Source organism: Stegodyphus dumicola, chromosome 12 (assembly GCF_044657685.1).
Source record: "Stegodyphus dumicola isolate Sdum_Otavi_A_Nest chromosome 12, ASM4465768v1".
In the NCBI taxonomy this organism is placed as follows: domain Eukaryota; kingdom Metazoa; phylum Arthropoda; class Arachnida; order Araneae; family Eresidae; genus Stegodyphus; species Stegodyphus dumicola.
The window spans coordinates 46544890-46568264 of record NC_140779.1 but is presented as its reverse complement, the minus strand read 5'-3'; the positions used below and the strand labels follow the sequence as shown (position 1 = coordinate 46568264).

General features: G+C 29.2%; 1 protein-coding gene across 3 annotated transcripts in view; it reads left to right on the top strand.

The window, feature by feature from the left end:
* Window positions 1-23375, top strand: part of LOC118196180 (glutamyl aminopeptidase-like) — a 105468-nt gene that overhangs the window by 43812 nt on the left and 38281 nt on the right. For all 3 annotated transcript variants that reach the window (XM_035367594.2, XM_035367595.2, XM_035367596.2), the window contains 6 exons: window positions 2374-2635; window positions 4926-5053; window positions 19798-19853; window positions 20171-20318; window positions 22238-22311; window positions 22399-22503. In XM_035367594.2, coding sequence (XP_035223485.2) covers window positions 2374-2635; window positions 4926-5053; window positions 19798-19853; window positions 20171-20318; window positions 22238-22311; window positions 22399-22503 — 773 coding nt within the window. The remainder of the gene's footprint in view (window positions 1-2373; window positions 2636-4925; window positions 5054-19797; window positions 19854-20170; window positions 20319-22237; window positions 22312-22398; window positions 22504-23375) is intronic.

Here is a 23375-nt window from a genome sequence, read left to right as displayed (position 1 = left end):
GAGATGGAAGTCTAATGGCAAGATCAGGGCTGTCGGCCGTGTGATTCAAACACTCCAAATCTTCAATAACAAATGTGTTTCTTTTGTGTCCCTTGTTGTGTGGGGTTTTGCTTTGTCATCCAAGGACAAAAAAAATTGAGTCAAGAACCCTGGCAGACTTCAGTTTGGTAAAAGTGCAGCATGCATGTAAAGGTGTCTGATTAAATAGATACTGAAGTGCAAAATATCTCATTTATTAGATTTCTTCAATTTTAATGTTAAAATGCAAATGAAATTCATTGCAACTTAATGTCTATGGAAAATGCATGAATCCTACAGTATGTAAATAATACCAAAAGATTATTAGAAGAAGGAACACTGTTCAGTAAAAGGAAAGTTTGTAGTAGCTGGTTATTCCTCAAATTCTTCCTCAGCCCTTTTCCCATAAATTCCTTTTTTCTCTCTTTCACACACACAATATGTAAAATTTCTGTTATTGTCTCTGTGCAGCATTATTTCTTTTGATATTATGCAGTCTAAGATGCCTTCAGCTGCATTTTGACATTCAGTTTAAAGAAATGGGACTATAGAACAATCTTAAATTTATGAAACAAATTCACTTTCATATCGTTGCACAGATTCTACACAGACAGAAATAGATGCAATGAAAAACAGCCATGGCAGATAGCATAACATAGTATAGTTCTAACTTTATGTATTATATTTTTTCCCTTTATTCCCATTTTAATTTCCAAATTCAGTACTGTCAGATCTTATCAGGTCAAATTCAGTCTTATCAGGACAGGATTCAGAAATGTATGTATGTTTGTGTTCATGTATGCATAAATATATATGTACGTATGAGTGTACATACACATACATGCATGCGGACATACATACATTTCATTTTTTAATTAGTTTTCTGACCAAATATGAGTTTTTCCAAGCATCAAAGCTAGATTTTGAATTCAACTCAGGCAGATGAAAAGAAATTTTTAGCATTCTAATTCATTATTAAAAATTTTAATCAAAATTATAGTATTCATCTGGTAAAATGATTTCCTCTCTTCAGTGAATTACTAAATTGTGGTATTCCAAAAATGTGAGATTGCACTAACCAAATAGTTCATTTCTCCATCACATCAATAGGTATCTAAAATAAACCAATCTCAAAATGTTACTCTCATAACATAAATCTTATTATGTTATGAGAATATATTATTATATTATTCCCAAGAATCATGTTTGACATTAAGGAGAGAGAAGATGTAAATGGAAAATACATACTGCCTTGTCGCATAAACGTAAGCATTGTTTCATGTATGTGGAAGTTTAATTTATGAAACTGATGATGTTATTACACTTATTTAACTATAGTAAGTAGTGGATAGTTTCTTATCATTCATATGATCTAAAATTGTCTACAACATGTAAATATATCAATATCTAAATTAAGATTAAAAAATAAAATAAGCTATAGAAGACACCTTTAATAATCATGAATCGAAATTCATTTGGAAAAATAATTTATTAATAATTTTAGGTATAAGTAGGTGATGGGAAAAAAGAGGTAGGAATTAAGAGATTAAAGAGGTAAGGCATGAAATGGTAGACAAAGACAGAGAAAAATTCCCATCTCTTCCACCATCTACAACATGCAGCTGAGATTAAGAGGACAGTGGGAAAAAAACATTCCTCAGCAAGTGAAAGGGGGAAGGAAAATTATGTGAAAGAGCTATGTAACCAAATTTTCTTCTATCCTGTGTTACTGTTTCTAGCACTCTGTGTATTTTCATTAACAATGCTTTAAGTGTTTTGCTTTCATGCTGGAAAAATCATGGTCTTTGTTTCTATCATCCTTTGAAACAGCACATAATTTGTTCATTCAGGGCCTAAATTTAGCTAATGCTGAGCTATGTCTTAGTTCTTCTTGTGAAATTGTAATTCCAATGACAACCCCAAATAAGTCTGTGATTTTAATTTATTTAACTATCCTCTATTACTGTAACAGTCAATTAAATTTATATTTGTCTTTACATTTTTATTGAATTTTAATTTTGATTATTTAATTTTTTAATTGCTAGTTACTTTATTTGGCTAATATTTTAATTACTAATTTTTTTGTTATTGTAAGTCTTTACCCCTTCTTTACCAATGGCCTTTCCCACACTTCTAATGTTAGAAATTAAGCTCTGGTCTTGGTTTTATTTTAATTGATGAAAAGGATTTGGTCTGTAATTTTAGAGGTGAAATATATCTCCTGTTCAGTTCAGTCATTTGTTATTATTGCAAAATAATTCAAAATCTGTAAAAGTTTTCAATTTTATTATTTCTGCAATTATGTAAATTATAAGTTTATATAAAATATACTTTTATTTTTTAATTTATCCTTAGGTTGCTCTTACTACAGCACACTTAAATGTGTCGAAGATTATGGATACTTGGACTCGTCAGAAAGGCTATCCTCTCATCATGGTAACTTTCAACCATCCTCATGTGAGGATCAGACAGAGGAGATTTCTTCTTACACCACCTGAATATGATGATGCTACACCCTCAGACTTATCTCCATATGGTTACAAGTGGTTTGTTCCAGTCACATATATCACTGATCTCTCCAACAAAGAAAACCTTTACTGGTTAAATATGTCAGATGGTATGCCACTTGATCAAATTTCTCATGAAATTAATAAGTTTCATATCAAATCGTAATTTTTTCAAAGCTGTATTAAAATCATTTAAATGATAAACTGTCATTAAAATACATTGTATCTCTTCACCATCTAATCATCTGTTATAAGCTTAAGTTTGTTTAGTCAGTATGAGTTATAAAACTGTAGAGATGATCCTTAATTAATAATTTACTTTATCCACATAAAGGTCAAAGATCTTTGGGATAAGGAGAATTAATCAGAAAATTTGAACTAAAGGTACTGTATCAAAAAAAAGTTATTAATTGAATTAATAAATAATACATAAAAATAAAAATTCTTTGCAAATTCTTTAGTTGACAGAGTGGCGCAAACAGCACAATTTAAAGCATTTTATATCTGAACTTATTTCTCTAAATTTTCTTTTATGACCTGAATTTTGAAATCTTACGATGAAATATTATTCATAATTTGAAAATATCTTAGTGTACAATCAATAACCCTAGAACAACATTTGTTGTAAGAAAATTTTACAAAAATTGCGAATTATATAATAATTTAACATGAATTGAATATAAAATTTAGGACAAAAAAATTTTCTATTGAAGTAGCCAAATTTAATTAAATTTTAAGGTTGTGGCATTATAGTTCAGTTTCACTTATAAATTTACGTTTAATTTAAAACTTTCTTGCACATTTCATTTCATCATGGACTTACTCATTCCAGAGGATTATGCAGATTTGAGGGGTAAGCAGTTGAGTAATATGTTAGGGAAAGAATTTGTTGCCATATGAGTATTTGTATTAACATTGATTGTACATCTATCACACTTATCTTTTAGCAAAAAGATTCAGCTTGTGGAAGAATTAAAATCTCAAGATGTAGTTTTGTTCGTAAGTTAAGATTTGAGCAAATTTTAGTTGCTAACCAGCAGCTTGTAGCTTCACTTCAAAAGTATTTAGATTTTTGTGTAAATATTGAAACTGTTGGAGGACAGTTGGTTTTATTGACAAGTCCATAGAACTGATAATTTTATTATACAATATTTTTCCTCTCACAACTCATGAGGCAGAATAAAAATATTAAAAATTAAATGTCTGTGTGCTTTCAACATTTAGTTAAAAAATTAGTGATAACTCACATAGTACTACTGTACTATTTGAGTGCTATTTGAGGAGTGAGAATTAGACATAAAATGGTTAATAAGTAAAATTAGTCTGTTGCAGATGTTCCAAGATGGCTTTTAAGTTTATTCTTGTAGTTAGTTAATAAAAGATTAAGTAAAAATTATTATTATTATTATTATTTGATGCAAGAAGTGCTGGTTGCTCATCTGGTAGTAAATAAATCAAAATAATTAAATCAATAGTCAGTTCAAATAAAATAGAAAGTTCTTGCCTAGTTCTTGATCTAATGAGCTTCAGAAATAGTAATTGAATATATATTAGATATTAATCCTTTACTGCATAATAATATAATGAGGGACAACTGTCGGCTAGAGTTTGCAACAGTAAACACACTTATATAACCACTCCACGTGCCTTCCTTTGAAAAAAAAAAAAAAAAAAAAAAAAGACACTGTATAATCCTTTACCATAGTAGCAAATATTAAGATATCCTTTGCTAAGAATAACAAAACTCTGGAAATATTCCTACATAAGATATAGCTGTGTAAATCACTCAAGACAGTGACATCAGCAATCAATTCATTTTTTTTTTTTAGATTGTAAAGATCAAGCTTATATAAATGCAAAATTTAATGAAAACATATATATATGTGACAGCTTTCACTTCCAGTTGAATAATTGCGTCAGTAATCAGAACTGGTGCAATGGAGCTGAGAATCTGCATCTCATTCATTACATTGCTTCAAAAGTTGCTACATGGTATACTAATCATTACATTGCTTCAAAAGTTGCTACCTGGTATACTAATTCACCAAGCAAATAATTAGTTAAATATTTGGAAAAAGTATTTTTATTAAAATAGATGTAATCTTCTCATTGAAAATACTAAAATAATTTAAAATGTTGGATCACTTGAAAACTTTTATATGATTTCTTACTGCAGTTCTTTTACTTTAAATTATTCAACAGATAATTTAATTATTATTACATATGATATAAAAGATTTTAATTGGTGTGATATTTTAATTATCTTCATTCTTTAAATATAGAAATATCCCACTTGTGCCACAATTCTTATATGTGTTTCAGCAGCTCAAGTTCATTGCTAAGTGTATTTTTAATAATATGTATCATGTTTAATGTATTTAATTTTTATCCTGTCATTAGGTGAGTTTCTTTTACCTGCTCGAGCAAAATGGCTGAAGTTAAATATAAATCAAACTGGATTTTACAGAGTCATGTATGATGATGGTTTATGGAATACATTGATCAATATATTACATTCTAACCATAAAGTAAGATTTTTTTTAATTTCTAAATTAGAAACTATTTTAATCATGAAATATATTCAGATCTAAGATTTTATTGAAATTTTATGAACTGCTTTCCAAAATGACAAACAATGGTGTATGTTTATATTTAAGATAAAAAATAAATAAGATAAAATACTAACTTTAATTTGAAAGTCTCTTGGCTTCTTATTTTAATTTGGTCATTTTCCTATTCACCTTAAAAAAATAACAGGATATAATAAACCTTTCTAAACTGTGCCATTCCAAAATTAGTGCCTGCCTTATGATTTTTCCATAATGCTCATGATGCAGATGTTTAAATAATGCTTCAGCCAGTGATGATTTAAAATTTAGAAACTAAAGCTTATTATTAACCAATAGGGATTAATCTGAATTGAAACCAATTTATCCTATGAAAACTTTCATCTTCATGGTGATTCCTGCTTTTGCTTGCATTCCTGTAAACATGCTCCTTGCATCTTTTCATCAATTGTATTGCCATAAATTTTTACATCTTTATTGCCATAGTGATTTAGAAAAGGCACAAATGTGATCAAAATGGGTGCACAGATCACTTTGCATTTTGTAATTCAAATTAAGAATGGGCTTCTTAAGAAATAAAATCTATTCAGTTGGCCTCAACAACTGCTATTATTTCTATGCATCAGTGTTGCTTTGAATTCACACCATAAACTCATAAATTATCACATATCTATGTAAAAAAAAAAAAAAAAAAAAAAAAAAAAAAAAACATGTAAATCAAAGTTATTTATTTTCCCCCCTTTCTGTCTTAAAATAGTAGCTGCTTATAATAAATTGGTTTAAAGTGCATCATTTGAAAATTAATCACTGCATATGATTTCTGCAGAATATGCATGATGCAGACAGTTAAATGATAACAATTTTTGGAATAATAATTGCAAATTTTGGAACTACAAGTTAAAATTCAGCAATAGAGATAAAGCTTAGGTAAAATCAAATCATTCTGGACCAAATTTCCATTTTATCACATCACGTTCTCACTCTTGCTTCTGTCCTGTTGATTCCCTTGAAAGCTTGAAATAGCAGCTCATAGTGCCAGTTTATCAGTGATGTATCATGAATAGTCATTAGTAATAAAACCAATGTTTTGTCAAGAAATAAGCGTGCTGAATTGGCCATGATTTTAATTACTTCTTTATGCTCTACATGTCTTCAGCATTTAAAGTATTATACAGAGGCTGTTTGCACATTTTTTAGACGATTTTGGTAAGCGGTAATAAAAAATCGTTTGCTGCAAAAGAAGTAATTGCAATTGTACTATGTTTTCAAAAGTCAAAATTATCATCTGTGGCTTGAAAGTTTTGTTTTTATTCAAAATGGCGAATTTAACAAAGCAGGGGTTCAAAGGCTACATTTACGCTCTTTCCGAAGAGAAATATGCATACTCCGTTATCCGAAAACGATGTGAGAGTCATGGTTTTGTGTCGATAGGTAATATCATCAACAAGAAAGGAAAAAAACGTCAAATTGGAGCCTCAAGTGGGACAAAAATTCCAAACAAGTATCCAAGGAAAAAACGCACATCTTCGACTATTGCAAAGGCATGTTGTTTAATGTTAAAATAAAATCCCCCTAGTCAAAGGACAGTTGCAAAATCATTAAAATGCTCGGTGTCCACTGTAAACAAAATGACAAACGTTGATTTAAATCTTAAGAAAGCAAAAAAACGCAATGTGCATCATCTTCTTCCAAAGCATATCTCTCAACGCAGGACAGGCTGCAGAATTCTATATGAGAAACACTTATCAAAAGAAAAATGGAAAACAATTGTCACAATAGATGAAGCATGGGTGTATTTAAATGATTGTAACAAAAAAGAGCCATTTATTATCATAAAAGGGGAGAAAAAAATTTAAGTACATGGTTCAAAGAATCGAAAGAAAGTTTTTCTAAGGGATTTATGATTGTTGCTGGTTTTTCTTATAATGGCAAGTTAAAAATAAAGAGAGTGCAAACAAATGTCAAGATTAACACCAAATACTATCAGGAACTTATTTTATCGCCAATTTTTCTGAATGAAATACCATCGCTTTACCCACAGTGCCATCAGTCTGTGAGACTCCATCAGGACAAAGCTAGCTGTCACACATCAAAATCCACTGTAAATTTCCTAAAAGAAATGGAACAAAAAACTGGTATCAAGGCCATATCCTTAACTGATATCCCTACTAAATCTCCCGATGTGTCACCTATGGATTTTTGTGCTTTCGGACTTTTAAAAACTGCATTATTCAAATGTTGTCCCAAAACCCTAACAGACTCTGGAAAGCTGTTCAGGAGGAATGGGATAGAATACCTCTTCTGTCACTTCAAAAGGCATTATTATCCTGGAAATTGTGGTGTCGAAAGATAGTTCAGAATAAGGGATGTCAAATAGAACATTTAAAACACAAGAATTTTATGTAATTTAGTTTTTTGAATACAATATACATCGTCTAAAAAATGTGTGAAAAGCTTCTGTATATATATATAAAGAGTTCTTTCACATGTAAATAAATTGTATCATGCTGTGTCAAGGAAGCAAAAGATTCATTTTAATAAATGTGTTGTCAGTTGTCTCTGTTAAAGTATAATTAAAACTGAGGAAGCATAGAGGAGAAATATTAATGTGAAATGTTGAGATTTATGCTTTTGCCTAGGTGCAGCAGAGTGCGATTCACTGTGTAGCATAATTAAAAAAATCTGATGTGTACACCACATGACTTTCTTGTATGGAATATTAAATTATACGGATTTTTTTCTTGTATTTCATTTAAACTTATTGGATTGAATATAATTTACTTCTTTGATAGTGCATAAACCACAATAGAATAAATGCACTGTTTAAAATTCACTATATTTGTTTACCAAGCGACACTTTGGGCCTAGGTTCACTTAACAGTGTTACATTTCATTCACTTTTTAACTCAGAATGCACAAAATTTATATCATCTTAAGAATTATCTAATCATTGCCACATGTTCTATTCAAATACTATAATAAATCTAAAACGATGTATAAAAGAAATTCAACAAACAGACAAAAAGAAAAAGTTTTTCACAGACGATTCAGTATTTCTCATTCAATTAATTAAGTTTTCACTTCACAACATGGCAAAAATACATAGAAACTCAAAATATCTGCATTGAAAATTATGAAGTAAATCTTAAACACTTATCTCCTCAAATAAATTCCAAAATGGATTAAGCATGATTTAATTTGCAATAATAAAAGAAGGCGTTATCTTTGTTATTGCGATTTGGTTGTCACGAAGCTTACTTTCTCTAGATTAGCAACAAATCTACTATTCTGTTGTTTCAGATGTAAACAAATATGTCCACCATGGCAAAAATAATTAGGCTTAGTGGCACTTAAACATGTATTAAATTTATTTAGTTTAAATATCATGCTGAATAACAATCAAAAACAAAGTCCCAACATTAAGAATCAGCGTAATTTTTTAAAATTTTTTAAAATACATGCATTATTTTGAATCAAAATTATTTGAAACTTTAAACTTCCCAGTTTGGTTCCGCTACGTAGACGATACATTTACCCTGTTTGATGGTAATAAAAGTGATTTAAATAATGTTATTTCGATGATGAATTAATTCCATTGATCCTGCTATTCAGTTCACTTTTGATCTTGAGACATCCAATTCTCTTCTGTTCCTCGACATTTTGGTCGCACGTAACATATCTGACTTCAGTACTACTGTTTACCGTAAACCTTCATTGGTTTGCCTTCCACCACACTTCAAATTCATCCAATGAAACAGAAGTTAACTTCACTTTATTTCTTTGTTTTCCATGCATTTCAAGTTTGCTCCTCCAAATTAGCTCTTGATCAAGAACTAAATTATTTAAAAGCAGTTGCTATTGACAGGGGTTTTCACCTAACATTATTAACCGTGCAGTTAAAAATTCTCATTGGAACACATCAAAAGGTACAATTCTGTTTTAGGAGATTATAAAAATTCTGTTGTCATTCCTTTCTTTCTGTCAATTAGCTATAAAATTGGGCGTATTTTGCAAAAATTTAACTTAGGGATGTTTTCTCTCCTATCAATAAAATTTCTAGTTCCATGCTAAGGACTCCATTCACGATATGAGTTCCTTTACAGGATTACATTTACAGGATTCCTTGCCAGTTTGGTTTAATTTACATTGGTCAAACAATAAGAGCCTTTAAAATTTCATGTTAAAGAACATGAGGCATATGTTGGGAAAAGGGAGCACAGAAATCCGCTGTTGCTGGAATGAAAATCACACTTTCAGTTTTACTGCAGCCAAAATTATTCAGAAAACATCCTCCACTGGTGAATTATATTTCTTAGAAGTGTTTCATATCCAAAAAAAAAAAAAAAAAAAAATCATTTCTGTTTTAGTTAATTACTCTAATTGCAATTCATCTTTACCTTCAGCCTTTAAAGAAATTTTATTTTAGTTTTTCTTGTTTCATCAGTAGATGGCATCAGCATAGACTCCAACTACTACGGATTCTCCGTAGTTTCTATGGAAATTCATGAAAAACTACGAGCTACGAAAAGTATGGAAAAAACTACGGATTTTACAGAAACAAGAGCAGGAGAACCAGTACGCAAAACGGAACCAACTAATTCATCCGATGATTGGCTGAATACTCATGTTATATATCACGTGTTGAGTGCGTTCCTAGTTTTGAAGAATTAGCCAATTGTAGATCAGTAACTCCAACCGTTAACGACTTATCAATAGTTCCACCCAATTGTCTGTCTCTCAGGTTCCTCGCTGATGTGTTTTTAGGCTGCATTCGGCTGCATTGTGTAGTTTACGGCGAGAGCTTAGCGTGTGTCTTGTGAACTGTGAATCAGGTGAAAGATTTTTAATCATAATGCTGCCTCGAACGAAGAAGCCAAAATTATCAAAGCAGAAGTTTAAAGATTCATATTCTTCAGAATTTCCATGCATTAAAGCGTCCGAAATTTCTGTGAATCACGCACACTGCAGTGTATGCAACAAAGACTTCTCAGTTGCTCATGGCGGAAAAGATGACTCTAAACGGCATGTGTTTTCTCAAAAGCATATAGAACTTGGCACCGTAAAATCTAAAGAAATTCTTAATAAAAGATGATGAAACAGATCCTATAAAAGCCGAATGCTATTTTGTTCGTTTTTTAATTGAACATAATCTACCGCTTTCTGTTTCGGATCATTCCAAAGAGCTTTTCAAAGCAATGTTTCCGGATTCTGCCATAGCAAAAAAATTTAGCTGCGGTCATACCAAAACTGCTGCTATTGTGAAAACGCTTGCAGAAAATACTGTTGCTGATATTATAAAATCAGTGTGCAGTACATCATTTTCTCTAAGTACTGATGGAAGTAATGATAACAATGATAACAAACTGTACCCATTGGTTATAACATACTACAGTAAAGAAAAGGGAGTGATAATTACTTCATTGATTTCTATTTTAGAATGCATGAATAATACAGGAGAAAGTATTTTTAATTGTATAAATGAAAACTTTAAAAACAAAGGTTTAGAATGGAAAAATTGCTTATCATTTTCTTCAGATAATGCTAGTAATATGATTGGAAAGTTTAAAAGTGTAGCATCATTTATCAAAATGCATCAACCAAGTATAATCACCCGAGGTTGTCCGTGCCACCTCTTGCATATAGCTGCAAAAAAAGCTACTGAAAAATTAATTGGCTCAGAAATTGAAATGTTGATAATAGATATATATTTTTACTTGGAGAAAAGTTCGAAACGGAAGCATAGCTTCAAAGTTGCTCAACAAATTTTGGGACAGAATGCAAAATTTCATAAAATTTTGAAATATTGCAGTACGAGATGGTTGTCTCTTTTAGAATCTATAACAAGGATTTTGGAACAGTGGGATGCTGTGATAAATTTTTTTGGAGATAAACCAGATAACAGTGAGAATGAAGGAAAGAGATTGCAAAACATTAAAAAAATTTTACAGTCACCGACCACCAAATTGTACTTGTTATTTTTGAAAAATACTTTGCCTTTGTTTATAACAGTAAATATTAATTTGCAACAACAAGCTCCTTATATACATAAATTGAGAAGAGAACTTTTTGAACTTTTAATGAATTTATTTGTTAGATTCATAAAACCATCAGTAATTTCTAAAGAAAATGAAGATGTTACTCTAACGTCTATTCCATTTCAGAAGTATAGTAAACAAAAAGAAAATGAAAATTTAGTGATTGGTGCGGAAACAAGACTATATTTAAAAAATGCCAAGTTGAATGAAAGTGAAATCATTTTTCAATTCTGTGCGAGCTTTTTTTGTAACTGCATGTTCATATATAATTGATAAATTTCCACTGAGTGATCCATTTCTAAAACATGCTGAAGTTGCTGACATCAACTTGAGAACTGAAGTCTCATTTTCATCTGTTCTTTACTTGATGAATACTTTTCCATCCATTATTGATGAAAAATGTCTTAATCAAGTAGAAATTGAATTTTCCATGTATCAAGTAGATGATTTGAAAGAAATTGTAGATTTGCGTATTGATATAGCATGGGGAGAAATTGCTAAATTAAAAAATATGAATGGGTGTATTAAATACAAAGTATTGCCTTCTGTAATGCTTGCTGTCTTAATAATACCTCATTCAAATGCAGCTTGCGAAAGAATTTTTTCTATTGTTAAAAAAAATCAGACGGAATTTCGACCAAATTTAGGTCTTAAAACTCTTGAAGCAGTTTTGATTGAAAAAATAAATATGCAGGCAAATGAAGAACTGTGTTATAAAAAAACATTCTCAAAATCAGAACTTAAGCTTGCTAAGCATGCTACATATAAATCTTTGCATTCATAAATTATGCGTATTTTGTTTAATACTTATATGTATCATTCTTGGTTATTTAAATTTTATTTCCCTGTAGAAATCATATCCAGAATAAAGATATGATTTATAGCTTCTGATTTTTTCTATGATTAGTAGTGATTTGAAGTACTTTTTATTAGTGAATGCTTGAGGAGTTAAAAGAAAATTTCTAATTAAATGTGCATATAATTTACAAGGTATATTTTTAATTATTCAGTTTTATATGTATATGGATTTTAAATGTAATAAAATTGATTACAATTAATTATTAATTTAAAATTAATGAATGGTTAATTACAACATACGCTATGCGCACATTTTCAAAGTTGTAAAAATGTCGTTTGCGCGTTGACTACTGACAAGGTTTGCTGAAGGTTGGAGTCTGCATCAGTAGCTTAACTTCTGTCCAACTTTTCTTATCTCTATCCTTACCTTATCTTTCTGCACCCTTTATTTGGTTCATTTGCACTTAACAGCTGAAGAAGGTAGTTAAAAAAACTATCAAATCTAGTACTGCAAAATATTTTTAAAAATTTATACTGATTCTTAATGTTGTACTTAATGATGCACTTAAACAACTTTTAAATTGTTTATAATTCTAAAAATATTGCATGCAGATTTACTAAAGGCATAAAAACCTTAATCGGAAAATAAGAAACCCATAATTCAATCATTTTAAAACAAAAAGTGCACAATTTACAAACATATAAGAATATAAAAATTTCTCTTCAGAATTCATTTTAAATCGGTTGTATAATTTTTTTAGGGGGGGTAAGAGTCCTTTATTTTGACCTTACGTACGGATGTCATGCAAAAATATCGTTTTGTGTTGATAATTATTAAATTGCATTTGATAGCAGATAAATAGATATTTTCGTTGAAATATGATGCCTAAAGCTTTTCGTGATTACAATACTTCTTTTTTACTTCGTACAAGGAAGTAATAAAAAGGGTTTGTCTTTCACTTTTGATATTCATAACACAAGCAAAAGGAATCCTTTGCATCTTAACATGAATTTAATAAACATAAATTATAGTTGTCTTTTTTCAAATAGTATCAGGATATATTTCATAAAGCATAAGACCAGTGTATTGGCCAATGTTTATTACATTTCTTTAGAGTAATTTTTTTTCAACTGCAAAGCTATACAGATGTTTTTCTCGATCTTTCAAAATATAAAATAAATTTTGAAATATAATTCAAAATATTGTTGTTTTCCTAAAACCTTTCAGGACTCACAGTGGAATTTCTTTTATTGCATCAAGTTATTGCACTCAAAGCAGTGACCACAAAGTTATAATTTTAATCACTGAAGAACGAAAAAGTCGCATTCAAGTACCATATCAAGTTAAGAGCAGTATTTATTGTCATGAATTGCCAACAACAAAAGCACTATTAGTTGGTGTGTAATCATGGGCAAAATGCCTGAATTTTCTTCCATAATTTAGTCATTTTCTACAAATGATTTCACTTAAATATCATAACATGCTCAAATAATACTCTTTCTTAACAGTTTGGATAATTGGTAAAAGGTCATGTGATGCACACAAGTCAAGGGAAAAAAAGGGGTCATTATGTTGATTTTTGACTATTTGGTCTTTTAGGTGCTTTACCCTTCAAGTCCCAGTCACTTGATTATTACAAGTATTTTTATCGTGTTTTAACATCAGAATAATGATTCATCTTGTGAAAGCATATCCTGGACTACTTGAATGCATTACTGTCTGGGGAGGTGGGATAAATGTGTTTAGAGCTGTCTGAGAAGCAGTGTTCTGCAAAACTAAATGATCTTTCAAAATTTCTTGGCAGTATCAGTAGGATGCAAGAAGTTGTTCAGTTACATCTCTGATTGCTATATTAATCATCAGATTACTGGAATGTTCCTCATTATTTGAAGTAGATTATCTACTAAAACTTGATCAGCCTACTTTAAACACAATATACTACTCAGAAATGCTTGTTTTTAGTAAAATGTCCTGATAGACCTTTTTGCTGCATTTCAAGTGTTTTTATAGAAGAAATTCCATTGAAGAAACAAAATTTAGTGGATATGCTTTGAGCACCATTTCTAGACATTGTTAAAGCTCATTATACATTAAAATAAATTATTTTAAAACTGTGGAAGGAAATGAAATATGGATTGTTGCTTGATGTTGATTAAAGTCATAACTTCAGAAAAAAAAAAAAAAGCTTGCATGTATATGTTTTATATGAATCACTCCCAATATTTTTATCACTATTACATATTTTATTTCCACATGACAAGCACTTTTTATGCATAGCATTACCATGATATATTTTTTTTTATTTCATTTTGATTTCCTTCCTTTTTTTTCCATATTGTAGAATTTTTTTAACTGACTGAGACATATAATTTTTATATTATTCTATTTTTATTATTTACATAACTTGAATGCAATTCCTTTAATAATTTCTGTTTATAAATTTTCCATAAACACATCTACTTTAAGCAAATTTTTGAATCCAAATGCTTAGAGCTATAAGATCTGAGGTGCCATAAAATATAAAAGACTGCACAAGATAGGAATGCAAGTTTATCCACCATCCATCATGTTCCACTTTCATTATGACATTCAGCCAAGGTGGGCAAACTGCACCACGTGTCCCATTACTAATATTTAGGATGCTTTAAAAAACTTGCGTTTTTTAAATTGGGAAATTTCAGTGACTTTCAAAAATCAAGTAAATTTGTTCTGCTATGTCTTTTTGTGTGTGTGCGTGTGAGTGTAGTCTAATAAAATAGTTCTTTTAGTATCAGAATCATTCAGAAGGATTCACATGGCTATGAGGATATAAATGGTACCTAATTTGAATCACTGTGTCATGATTGCTTATCAGCTATTCTAAACTGCACAAAATATCTGCTTCAAATTGTAGTAATCATTAAATAACTATTGAGTGAGATGCAAAATCAAGGTACTCAGATAGCTCATTCATATTGCAGTAACTGCTAAGGCAAAACAGATTTAAGGTCAAATTTTTATAAAATATAAATGTAGAGAAATCTTTTGCAATTCTGCATAGAGATAGATAAAATATAATCAATCTTTACTTGAGAATTTACCATTGACGATTACTGATGAATCTGCAGAAGTCTGCTGATTGAAGATGTATACTTACTACTAATGTTAACAAATGATCGTTGCTGTTTACTAGGGGAAAAAATATTTTAATCGAATTTCTGGTCTACAAAATAAATGAATCTCATATTAAAGTTTATTGCACAGTGATGAGATCAAATGTTAAAAATAAAATATGCTACTATAATTTCAGTTAAATTTCATTACCAACAAGGATATAAGTATTTTATTTCATTTTAAGAATCATTTTAAAAATGGCATTAAAATTAAATAACCAATAAAAGAAAAATGGAAATTTATTTATGTTAAAAGCAAATGAAATTTTATTTGGAAATAAAAAAATACTTCCAATATATTTCTTTTTTCAGTTCTTTAAATTAGTCAATAAATCAAAAACTAAACAACAAATAAAATTAAAAATCTTTGAAATAAAATAACATGAACTAATGCAGGATAATGATATAAAAACATTACTGACTAGGATAATATATATAATTTGTAAATACTCATTAAGTTAAAACAAAACAGGCAAAAAAAAAAAAAAAAGAAAATAAGCAATATATTATTGATTGAGCAAATTAATGGAGTAGCAAATTATAAATAGAATTAACTGAATTTTTTTAATTAAAATTAAAAAAATATTTAAACTAAAAGTGGAATTAAAATATTTTTTTACCATATTACGTAAATTAAAATGTAGTAGCATAAATGGCTAAAAAAGTAGAAAAAGCTGCATTTTTATTTTCACACTTACATTGTAAGGAGGAAGTAAAACTTTCTTGTGATAATACACTTTTTCCTGCAAATTTAATCCAAGACACTGAGTTTATAGCATAAATACTTGCAGTACCTTGGAAAAATTTAAAACTCCTCCCCTACAAAACAAATCTAACCCATGAAAAAAAAAAAAAAAAAGTTACAGATTTTAAATTATGTCCAAAGGGGCCTTTTTTTTTATGTTTTGTGTGTTACTTTTAATTATTAAATATCATGTTCTACGTATGCAAACTATAAAATTCAGTTCAACAGCAGTATCACAAATTAATTTTAAATTTAGCATATCTTTAGTATTTCCGAGACAGAGTCTCGCACGCTGGAGATAAAAATGTTTTGTTTGTACAGTATTGCCATTGCTTGTTTTGAAATTGTTTAGTTTTTTAATCAAAAATTCGTTGAAGTGTTACAAAATATGAAATTGATAATAAAAAATTTCAAATTTTGATGGCTCTAGGTACTGTTGTTTTATCACAATGCAAGAAACATACATACATACATTTATGCAGATTCTTCATTATTTAATTTCTTTAAATATAAGACAGGGCAATAATATATGGTGGCAACGATTTGAAAAGTGATACAGCCTTTTAAAGCTTTTGACGCAAAATGCCGAAACAAAATTATAGTCCTTCGGGGCAAATTGCTCCTTTGGACTAAAAAAAATTACATATTCAATAGTATCAGTCCTATACATGTGAATAAAAGTGAGACTTTCAAATAAATATTAGAAAAGAAAAAATACTTACAACAGTGAATGCAGGGGCAAAATATAATTACTAGCATCTCATTGAACCTATTGTAAAACAAATGACCGTTAGAATCTAGAATTTTTGAGAAGAGACTAAAGAATGCACAGCCATGGTTGCTTTTGACAAATTTTTATCCTCGCCATATAATATTTGTGAAAAAAAACTGAAGCTTTAAAAAATTAATTTGATAAAGTAATGAAAAATGAAAATTAAGTAGCAAATGATAAAATGGAAAAAATCTTGCTAATCAGCAAACAATAATGACTAGGAAAATTAAACATTGCCTGTTTTTTTAGTCAAAGAAAGAATAGGTATATAAAGAAATAGCATATATATTTTACAAAAATAATATTATTTACAGTTCTATGAAATTCTTTCTCACATATCTGTACCATTCCTCATAAAAATAAAAAGATGAAATCATTTTTAAATCAATCCATATTATGTGATTTATAATAACACTGATGATAAAACTAATTCAGAACTTAAACCAAAACTTTCTCTTAATAAGCTGCTATAGTGGATAACTGCATACTTTTGTTTCTGTCTCTATTCTCACCAAAACGCTGTATTGCTGCTTTCTTCCTATTGCAACAATATCAAAAATGAAATGTTCTTGAATAGACACGAGAGTGCCAAGTGAATTGTGGCCTCAAATATCAGTTGAAATAAAAATTAATATTTAATCTACGTCATCTGTCAAGTTTGCTTTCTAGTATGGATCAACACACTACACAATCAAAATACCTACTGTTCATTACTTATAAGTTTGCTTTATTACAATGTGTGATTGTTTTATTACATTATATATATGTGTGTGTGTGTGTGACACATGGTATGCAATGAAATCCCATGAATAAAAAATCAAATAAATTTTTATTAATATATGGGTTTCAGAATAAGTTTTTGAAATTTATGCCTATCCCTTCATGCTAATGCTGAATTAATTTTAGTTTTGTGTCTTTTTGAAATTTTTTTTATGTACTGCCCACTTGAATTAATACACATATTGCTCCAATGCAAAATATAAGATTGTTTTATTTCTTTCTCATGTATGTATGTAATGAGTTTCTTGTATATTACCTTAGTAAAACATAAGATGTTTAATATATCTTAGGATTTAATTGGTTTCTGATTGCTTAAAAAACTGAGTAATTTAAAAATGAGTGCCCTTTTTAAAAATTTGAAGTATTTTATTTTTTAATAATACATTTATATGATATAAATCAAAAGACATTTAATATTTAATGCATTTAATATTTAATTCATCCAATGTTAATTTGTATGAAATTATGCATCATTAGTGTCATTAATAAAAGATATTTCTAATAATGTGTATTTTGTATCTAATACAAAATGTTGTGCTTCCTCAATATTATAGCCCTATTTTTTAAACAAGTTGCCACCATGTGTGTTGCCAAGTTCATTTTTTAATGCTGACATACACTTTGTGGCTGCCATGCTTTTGTAATTGCTTTTTATATATGACATTAGAAGTATTTTTCTTGCCAAGCACTTTCACAAATGCAAGGTAAAACTCATGATTTTTTCAAACTGTACTTCATTGATTTTTTTTATTCTGCCACATAGCAGAGCACCACAGTCTTTGAACATTTTGTGTGTGAGTCAACAACAGTTGTTAGGAATTTATGGTTCACAGTAAATGTTTCTAATGTACTTTTTCTAGTTCCTCTGTATTATATGTCTATCAGCGGTCTGAATAAATCACTGATCTCTCTTGTACATGGTCAAGGATTTTTGCTATGAGTGTGTTCGCCTCACTGTTTGAAACCTCTGCAAGGAGGAATTCATCAATTTCTGAAGTATTAGGGAGCAACCGTGCCAGCTTTGTTTTTCCCCCCATAAAAACAGATTTTATTTTTTTTTTATACTGAAAAAGTTTTTAGTCACCTATGTGCTAATCTGCTTTTGAGATCTGATGTAAAGAATACAACTTTTTAATAAAACTGTTCCAATCAATAGTTGTATTTTTGTAAAGGTTGAGTTGCTTCCCCCACTGCTTAGTTGACATCAGTTCCTCTATCCAGTATTGTATAAATCACAGCACTTTTACAAACAGTATTTTGAAACTACTGAAACGGCTCTCAAAATGTATGCTTTTTTTTTCACTTGCAGTTCTTCATGTTGCATCTCCAAATCCTTTCATTAAAATGTAGTTTTACTTAATGATCATTTTTACATATTCAAATGTGAGGTAAAAAACATATTTCTTGAAAGAATGCCGAGCATCTTTTCTCACTTCTCGATAAATCAAACAGTTTAAGCAATTATTTGAGAAACAAAAGTATTTTAACACATAGAATACTCCAAGCTTTTCTCATGATGAGAAAATTTTGAGTGATCATGAGTTGTTATCATTTATATGAAAAAAAGAAATAAAATAACACATGATTTACTCAGTGTTCTTTTCTTCCTAATGAAACTCATTGTTTAAGACTGCCATTCATTTGCCAATTTATCATTTATCTCGCTGATGCTTACAAAACCAGGGCTGTATTTTTTTCATTTCTTTGTAAATTCTTTTTCTTGCTAGAAATTGTTTTAATCTTTAATAGCTTATGAATAAATTATCAAGTCTGGAGAATTTATTATTTTTTGTTTATGTATTAGTCAAATGCAGCTGTTTAACCAGACAGTTGGCAGATCTGCTCATGAAGAATTGCATTTAAACAGCATTTATTAGTTTGTTTTCATAAACTTTAATTCAGTAGAGTTTATCAGGATCTGTAACCAGTATAAGTAAGCAAAGTATTTTAAATAACAAGCTAATATATGCCAAATGTCAACAAATCTCTAGACTAATAAAAGCAGTCAATCTGTTCAGAGGCTTAAGGGCTGCTTATTTATATTGCAAATATAAATGCTACAATGCCTGACTGTAAGGTGGTACTTTTGCCTCTTCTGAATGTGTCCTTTGGAAGAAGATATCTGTCTTATGTGCTGAATTTAACATTTAAAGAATGCATTAAAATACTTTATCACATTAGTTCACATTTTTTATTCTAGAAAATATTAATTTAGTTTATTTAATTATTGAAACATAGAACACATTTAACATATTATGCTTATATATATGCTATAATTTTAAACACAAACCTCTTTTTTTCCTTGTAAAACACTTTCAAAATATAAGCCATTATGTTTGAGGCCATCTTGTATTTAGGCCACTGTAGTACTTAAAATTTATATTGTAGATTAATTTTTTTTTTGATATTATGTATATTGTAGGTTTTTAAACCTGCTGATCGAGCCAATCTATTAGATGATGCTTTGACACTTTCAAGGTACTTCTGAAAATTTATTAGAATATATATATGTATTTAAAACAGCATTTTTAGCTTCTTAACATAATTTTTCTTTACCTTTTAAGTTAGCACTTTTTTGTTACTTCCTTGTTTGTTTTTATCTAAAACTTTATGCAAGTAAAACCATTTTAATTTTGATTGAATTTCTTCTATTTTGTTTTGTATCAGTGAAACATTATTTTTTACATTTTTTAACAAAAGGAATTCATATATAAAATTCATTCACTCTCTATAATTCAAATGTAGTTTATATCAAGTTAAATATTTTATTTTCTACAATTTGAAATTTATTTTAGAGTGGGCATTTTGGATAGTGCGCTGGCTCTTAACCTCACTCGTTATTTAGAAAAGGAAGAAGATTATGTGCCATGGGAAACAGCAATTTTGCAGTTAGAAGTATTAGATGTGCTTATGCAAGAAAGTCCTGCTCTTTCATTATTCCAAGTAAAATATTTTCTTATTTAATTTGATAGGATTTGCAACTTAATATGATAAGATTTTTGAATTATTGCATTTTACTTGTTATTGTTACATTTTAGCACTTTTAAATGGCATATGTGATTTGAATAAGTAGTACAATATAACAGATATTTAACAGAATAAGATTTAACATTGCAAACTATTTCATTTAGTTTATCACTTTTTTTAAAAGACCCATCCTAAGATGCAAGCTATGAATGTTGCTTAGTCAGTATACACTAGTAATAGAGAATTCCAGTATTAAAGAAACAATACCAAAATATCTTCCAAGGAAAACAGTCAGATTTTGTTATTTCTGATTTTCAAAATGTGTGGTGTTACTCAAAACTCTTAATTTCAAAACCTTTGAAAATGTGCATAAAATAAGTCATTGACAAACTAAAATCACTAACTAAAAACACTTATTTTTTTTAGTGAAGTAAGGGTGAATTTATTTAAAAAATGGCTGTCAGTGTGTACTTATGTAACTTTCATAGGTTGTCTCAAAAAGTTTTCATGACAAAATATTTTGTAAATGATTATTCATAGGCCCATGAATCAAGTTTCACATAACATTCTTTTTCTGTGTTTCATCTTCCTGTCCTTTTCATCATCTTTTTCCTTTACCAGTACCTGCTAGATTATTTAATCCTCATCTTGAGAAAATGTGGTGGGAATTGAATTGTCTACATCCATCCAAGGATCTAATCTACCCCCAATATGTAACTAAATTCAAGATTTTAGACATGGACGTTAATGTTTTTAAATCAAAAGAATCTTCATCACTTGCATCATCATCTTGAAATTACTATAGGCCACAACTTATACCAACAGCAAAGTAAAATAATGTTTACATCTTTCCAGGCGAAAGCCAAAGTAAATATGACATTTTTCATTGTGAGCTGTTTCTGAAAATCATGGGCAGTAATTTCAAATTCATACTTTGACATTTAAAAAAAAACATTGACATTTAAAAAATCTTTACATTCTGAATAATTCATTGGCTAGATAAAATTTGTTACATTGGACAGCAGCAACATAACACATACATTTTCCTCATTTAAGTATTCAGTTTAGCCCATTATATTTTTCCCTTTTTTAATCTTAGGCCTAAATTTCAAATTCAAATTTATATCTTCAAAAGTACTATTATGATGTTCTCTGGAAGCTGCATGCTGATTACGGGGAATTTCATGATATATAGAACCATCTCATTCAAAATTTTACATTCTAGGCTGTAGTCTCACAATAAGTGTGAACTGTTCCATATTGCAATAATAAAAAGCTAATTTCTCATAGTGTTCTAGGAATATTCTCATAGTAAGTGTTTCTCATAGCTTAGAAGGAGGAGATCTTAGGTCACAGATGGTGTTATTTAATTTCTAGTTATGCAGATAGACAATTTCTAAGGCATCTAAAGTGTGAGAGAATGCGCTTGTTCATAATATTGAATAGCTTTTCCTTCTTGAACTCTAAATCATTCATTTAGATATATCATTCCAAGCTATGTCAATTGATTTCTTAGTTTTGCAGAATTGTTGGTGAATGTTTAGATGAAATTACAGCTTGCATGTTGTAATGAAATATTGAGATCTACTTGAGTATTTCAGTAGAAGATGTAGTACAAAGATGTAATTGTATATAGAATATGGAAATTCAGTTTTCTGATAAATTTACATTAATCCGGTTGCTGCATCATCATCATTGATATTTTGATTCATCATTGATCTATCTTTCATTCTGTAACATATATTAAGTGTAATGCATAAAAAATCGAATTAAGAAGTAACTAGGTTTTAAGTGCATTGTTGTACTGTAAGGTAATTGTTAAATGATTTTTTTAATTAATTTATGAATTTTTTAATTTAATTTAAAAATAAGAATTATAACTCTTTACCTTTTAGAAATATGTGATGAAATTATTAAAACCTGCAGTTAGTGCTCTTGGATGGCAAGATAAAGGAGACCATTTGGAAAAGTAAATTTTTTAAGTTGGAACTTAATTTTTATTATTTTAATATTTGGCTAATACATTCTTTTCAATATATGTGTGCTTTCTTTCCAGAAAACTGCGTTCTGCTGTATTAGTAACATCCATGCGCTTCCATAATGAAGAAACAATTTCAAGAGCTAAGCAGTTATTTCAAGACTGGATGCAACAACATGAAAAGTAATAGTATATGTATTTATTTATATGCTTATATGTAAGAATACTTGTATTTTTTTAATTCATAAGCTGAATTTTCATTCAAGATCTTTTTATTGTGAAGCTGTGTGATACAGTACAAAGTCTGTAATGCGGACATCCATTATCCGGAATGATCTATAATCCAGACCTCAAAGCCACAAACTTTTTTTTTTTTTTGGTATGCTTTACGCATGCACGTTTAATGTTGCGCATGCGCGTTTAATGTTTACGCATGCGCATTTAGCACAAAAAACGAAGCTACTTAAACAACTTACATTGAAAGAAATGTTTAATAAAGTAAACAAATAAATATTAAGCATTTTTGTGTGTGTGTAAATTTTGATACACTTTAGATCATAATTGCTCTTTATTTCATAAATTACAGTTTCATATTTTTAACTGTATAATTTCTAAATGCCATCTAACCAGATTTAAATTGATGATCTATAATTCGGAAAAACCCTTAATCCAGAATCGCCGAAGTCCCAACGAGTCTGGATTACGGATTTTGTACTGTATATATTAATTTTGTACTGGAATCATGCTGCTCAGATGGAAAAACCGAAGGGCCTGAGTGCGAATCCCAGAAAAAGCAGGAATGTAAATTGTCTCTCCCTTTATAGAATGCAACAGGGGCTTACCTGTTAGGTGCCTTCATGATAAAGTGACCACCGCTTCTAGCCTTAGTAGCGGCCAACATCTATGATGACTAGTGCCTGCCAGTGGAAAAAATGTGTTGGAACCATTGTCATGATTTTTTAAATTTTCAAAAATTAAACTTTTTTTTAAGACCAGCATTTTACATAACATATTATATTTCAGAATTTGAATGAAAGTAGTCTGGCAAAATTATA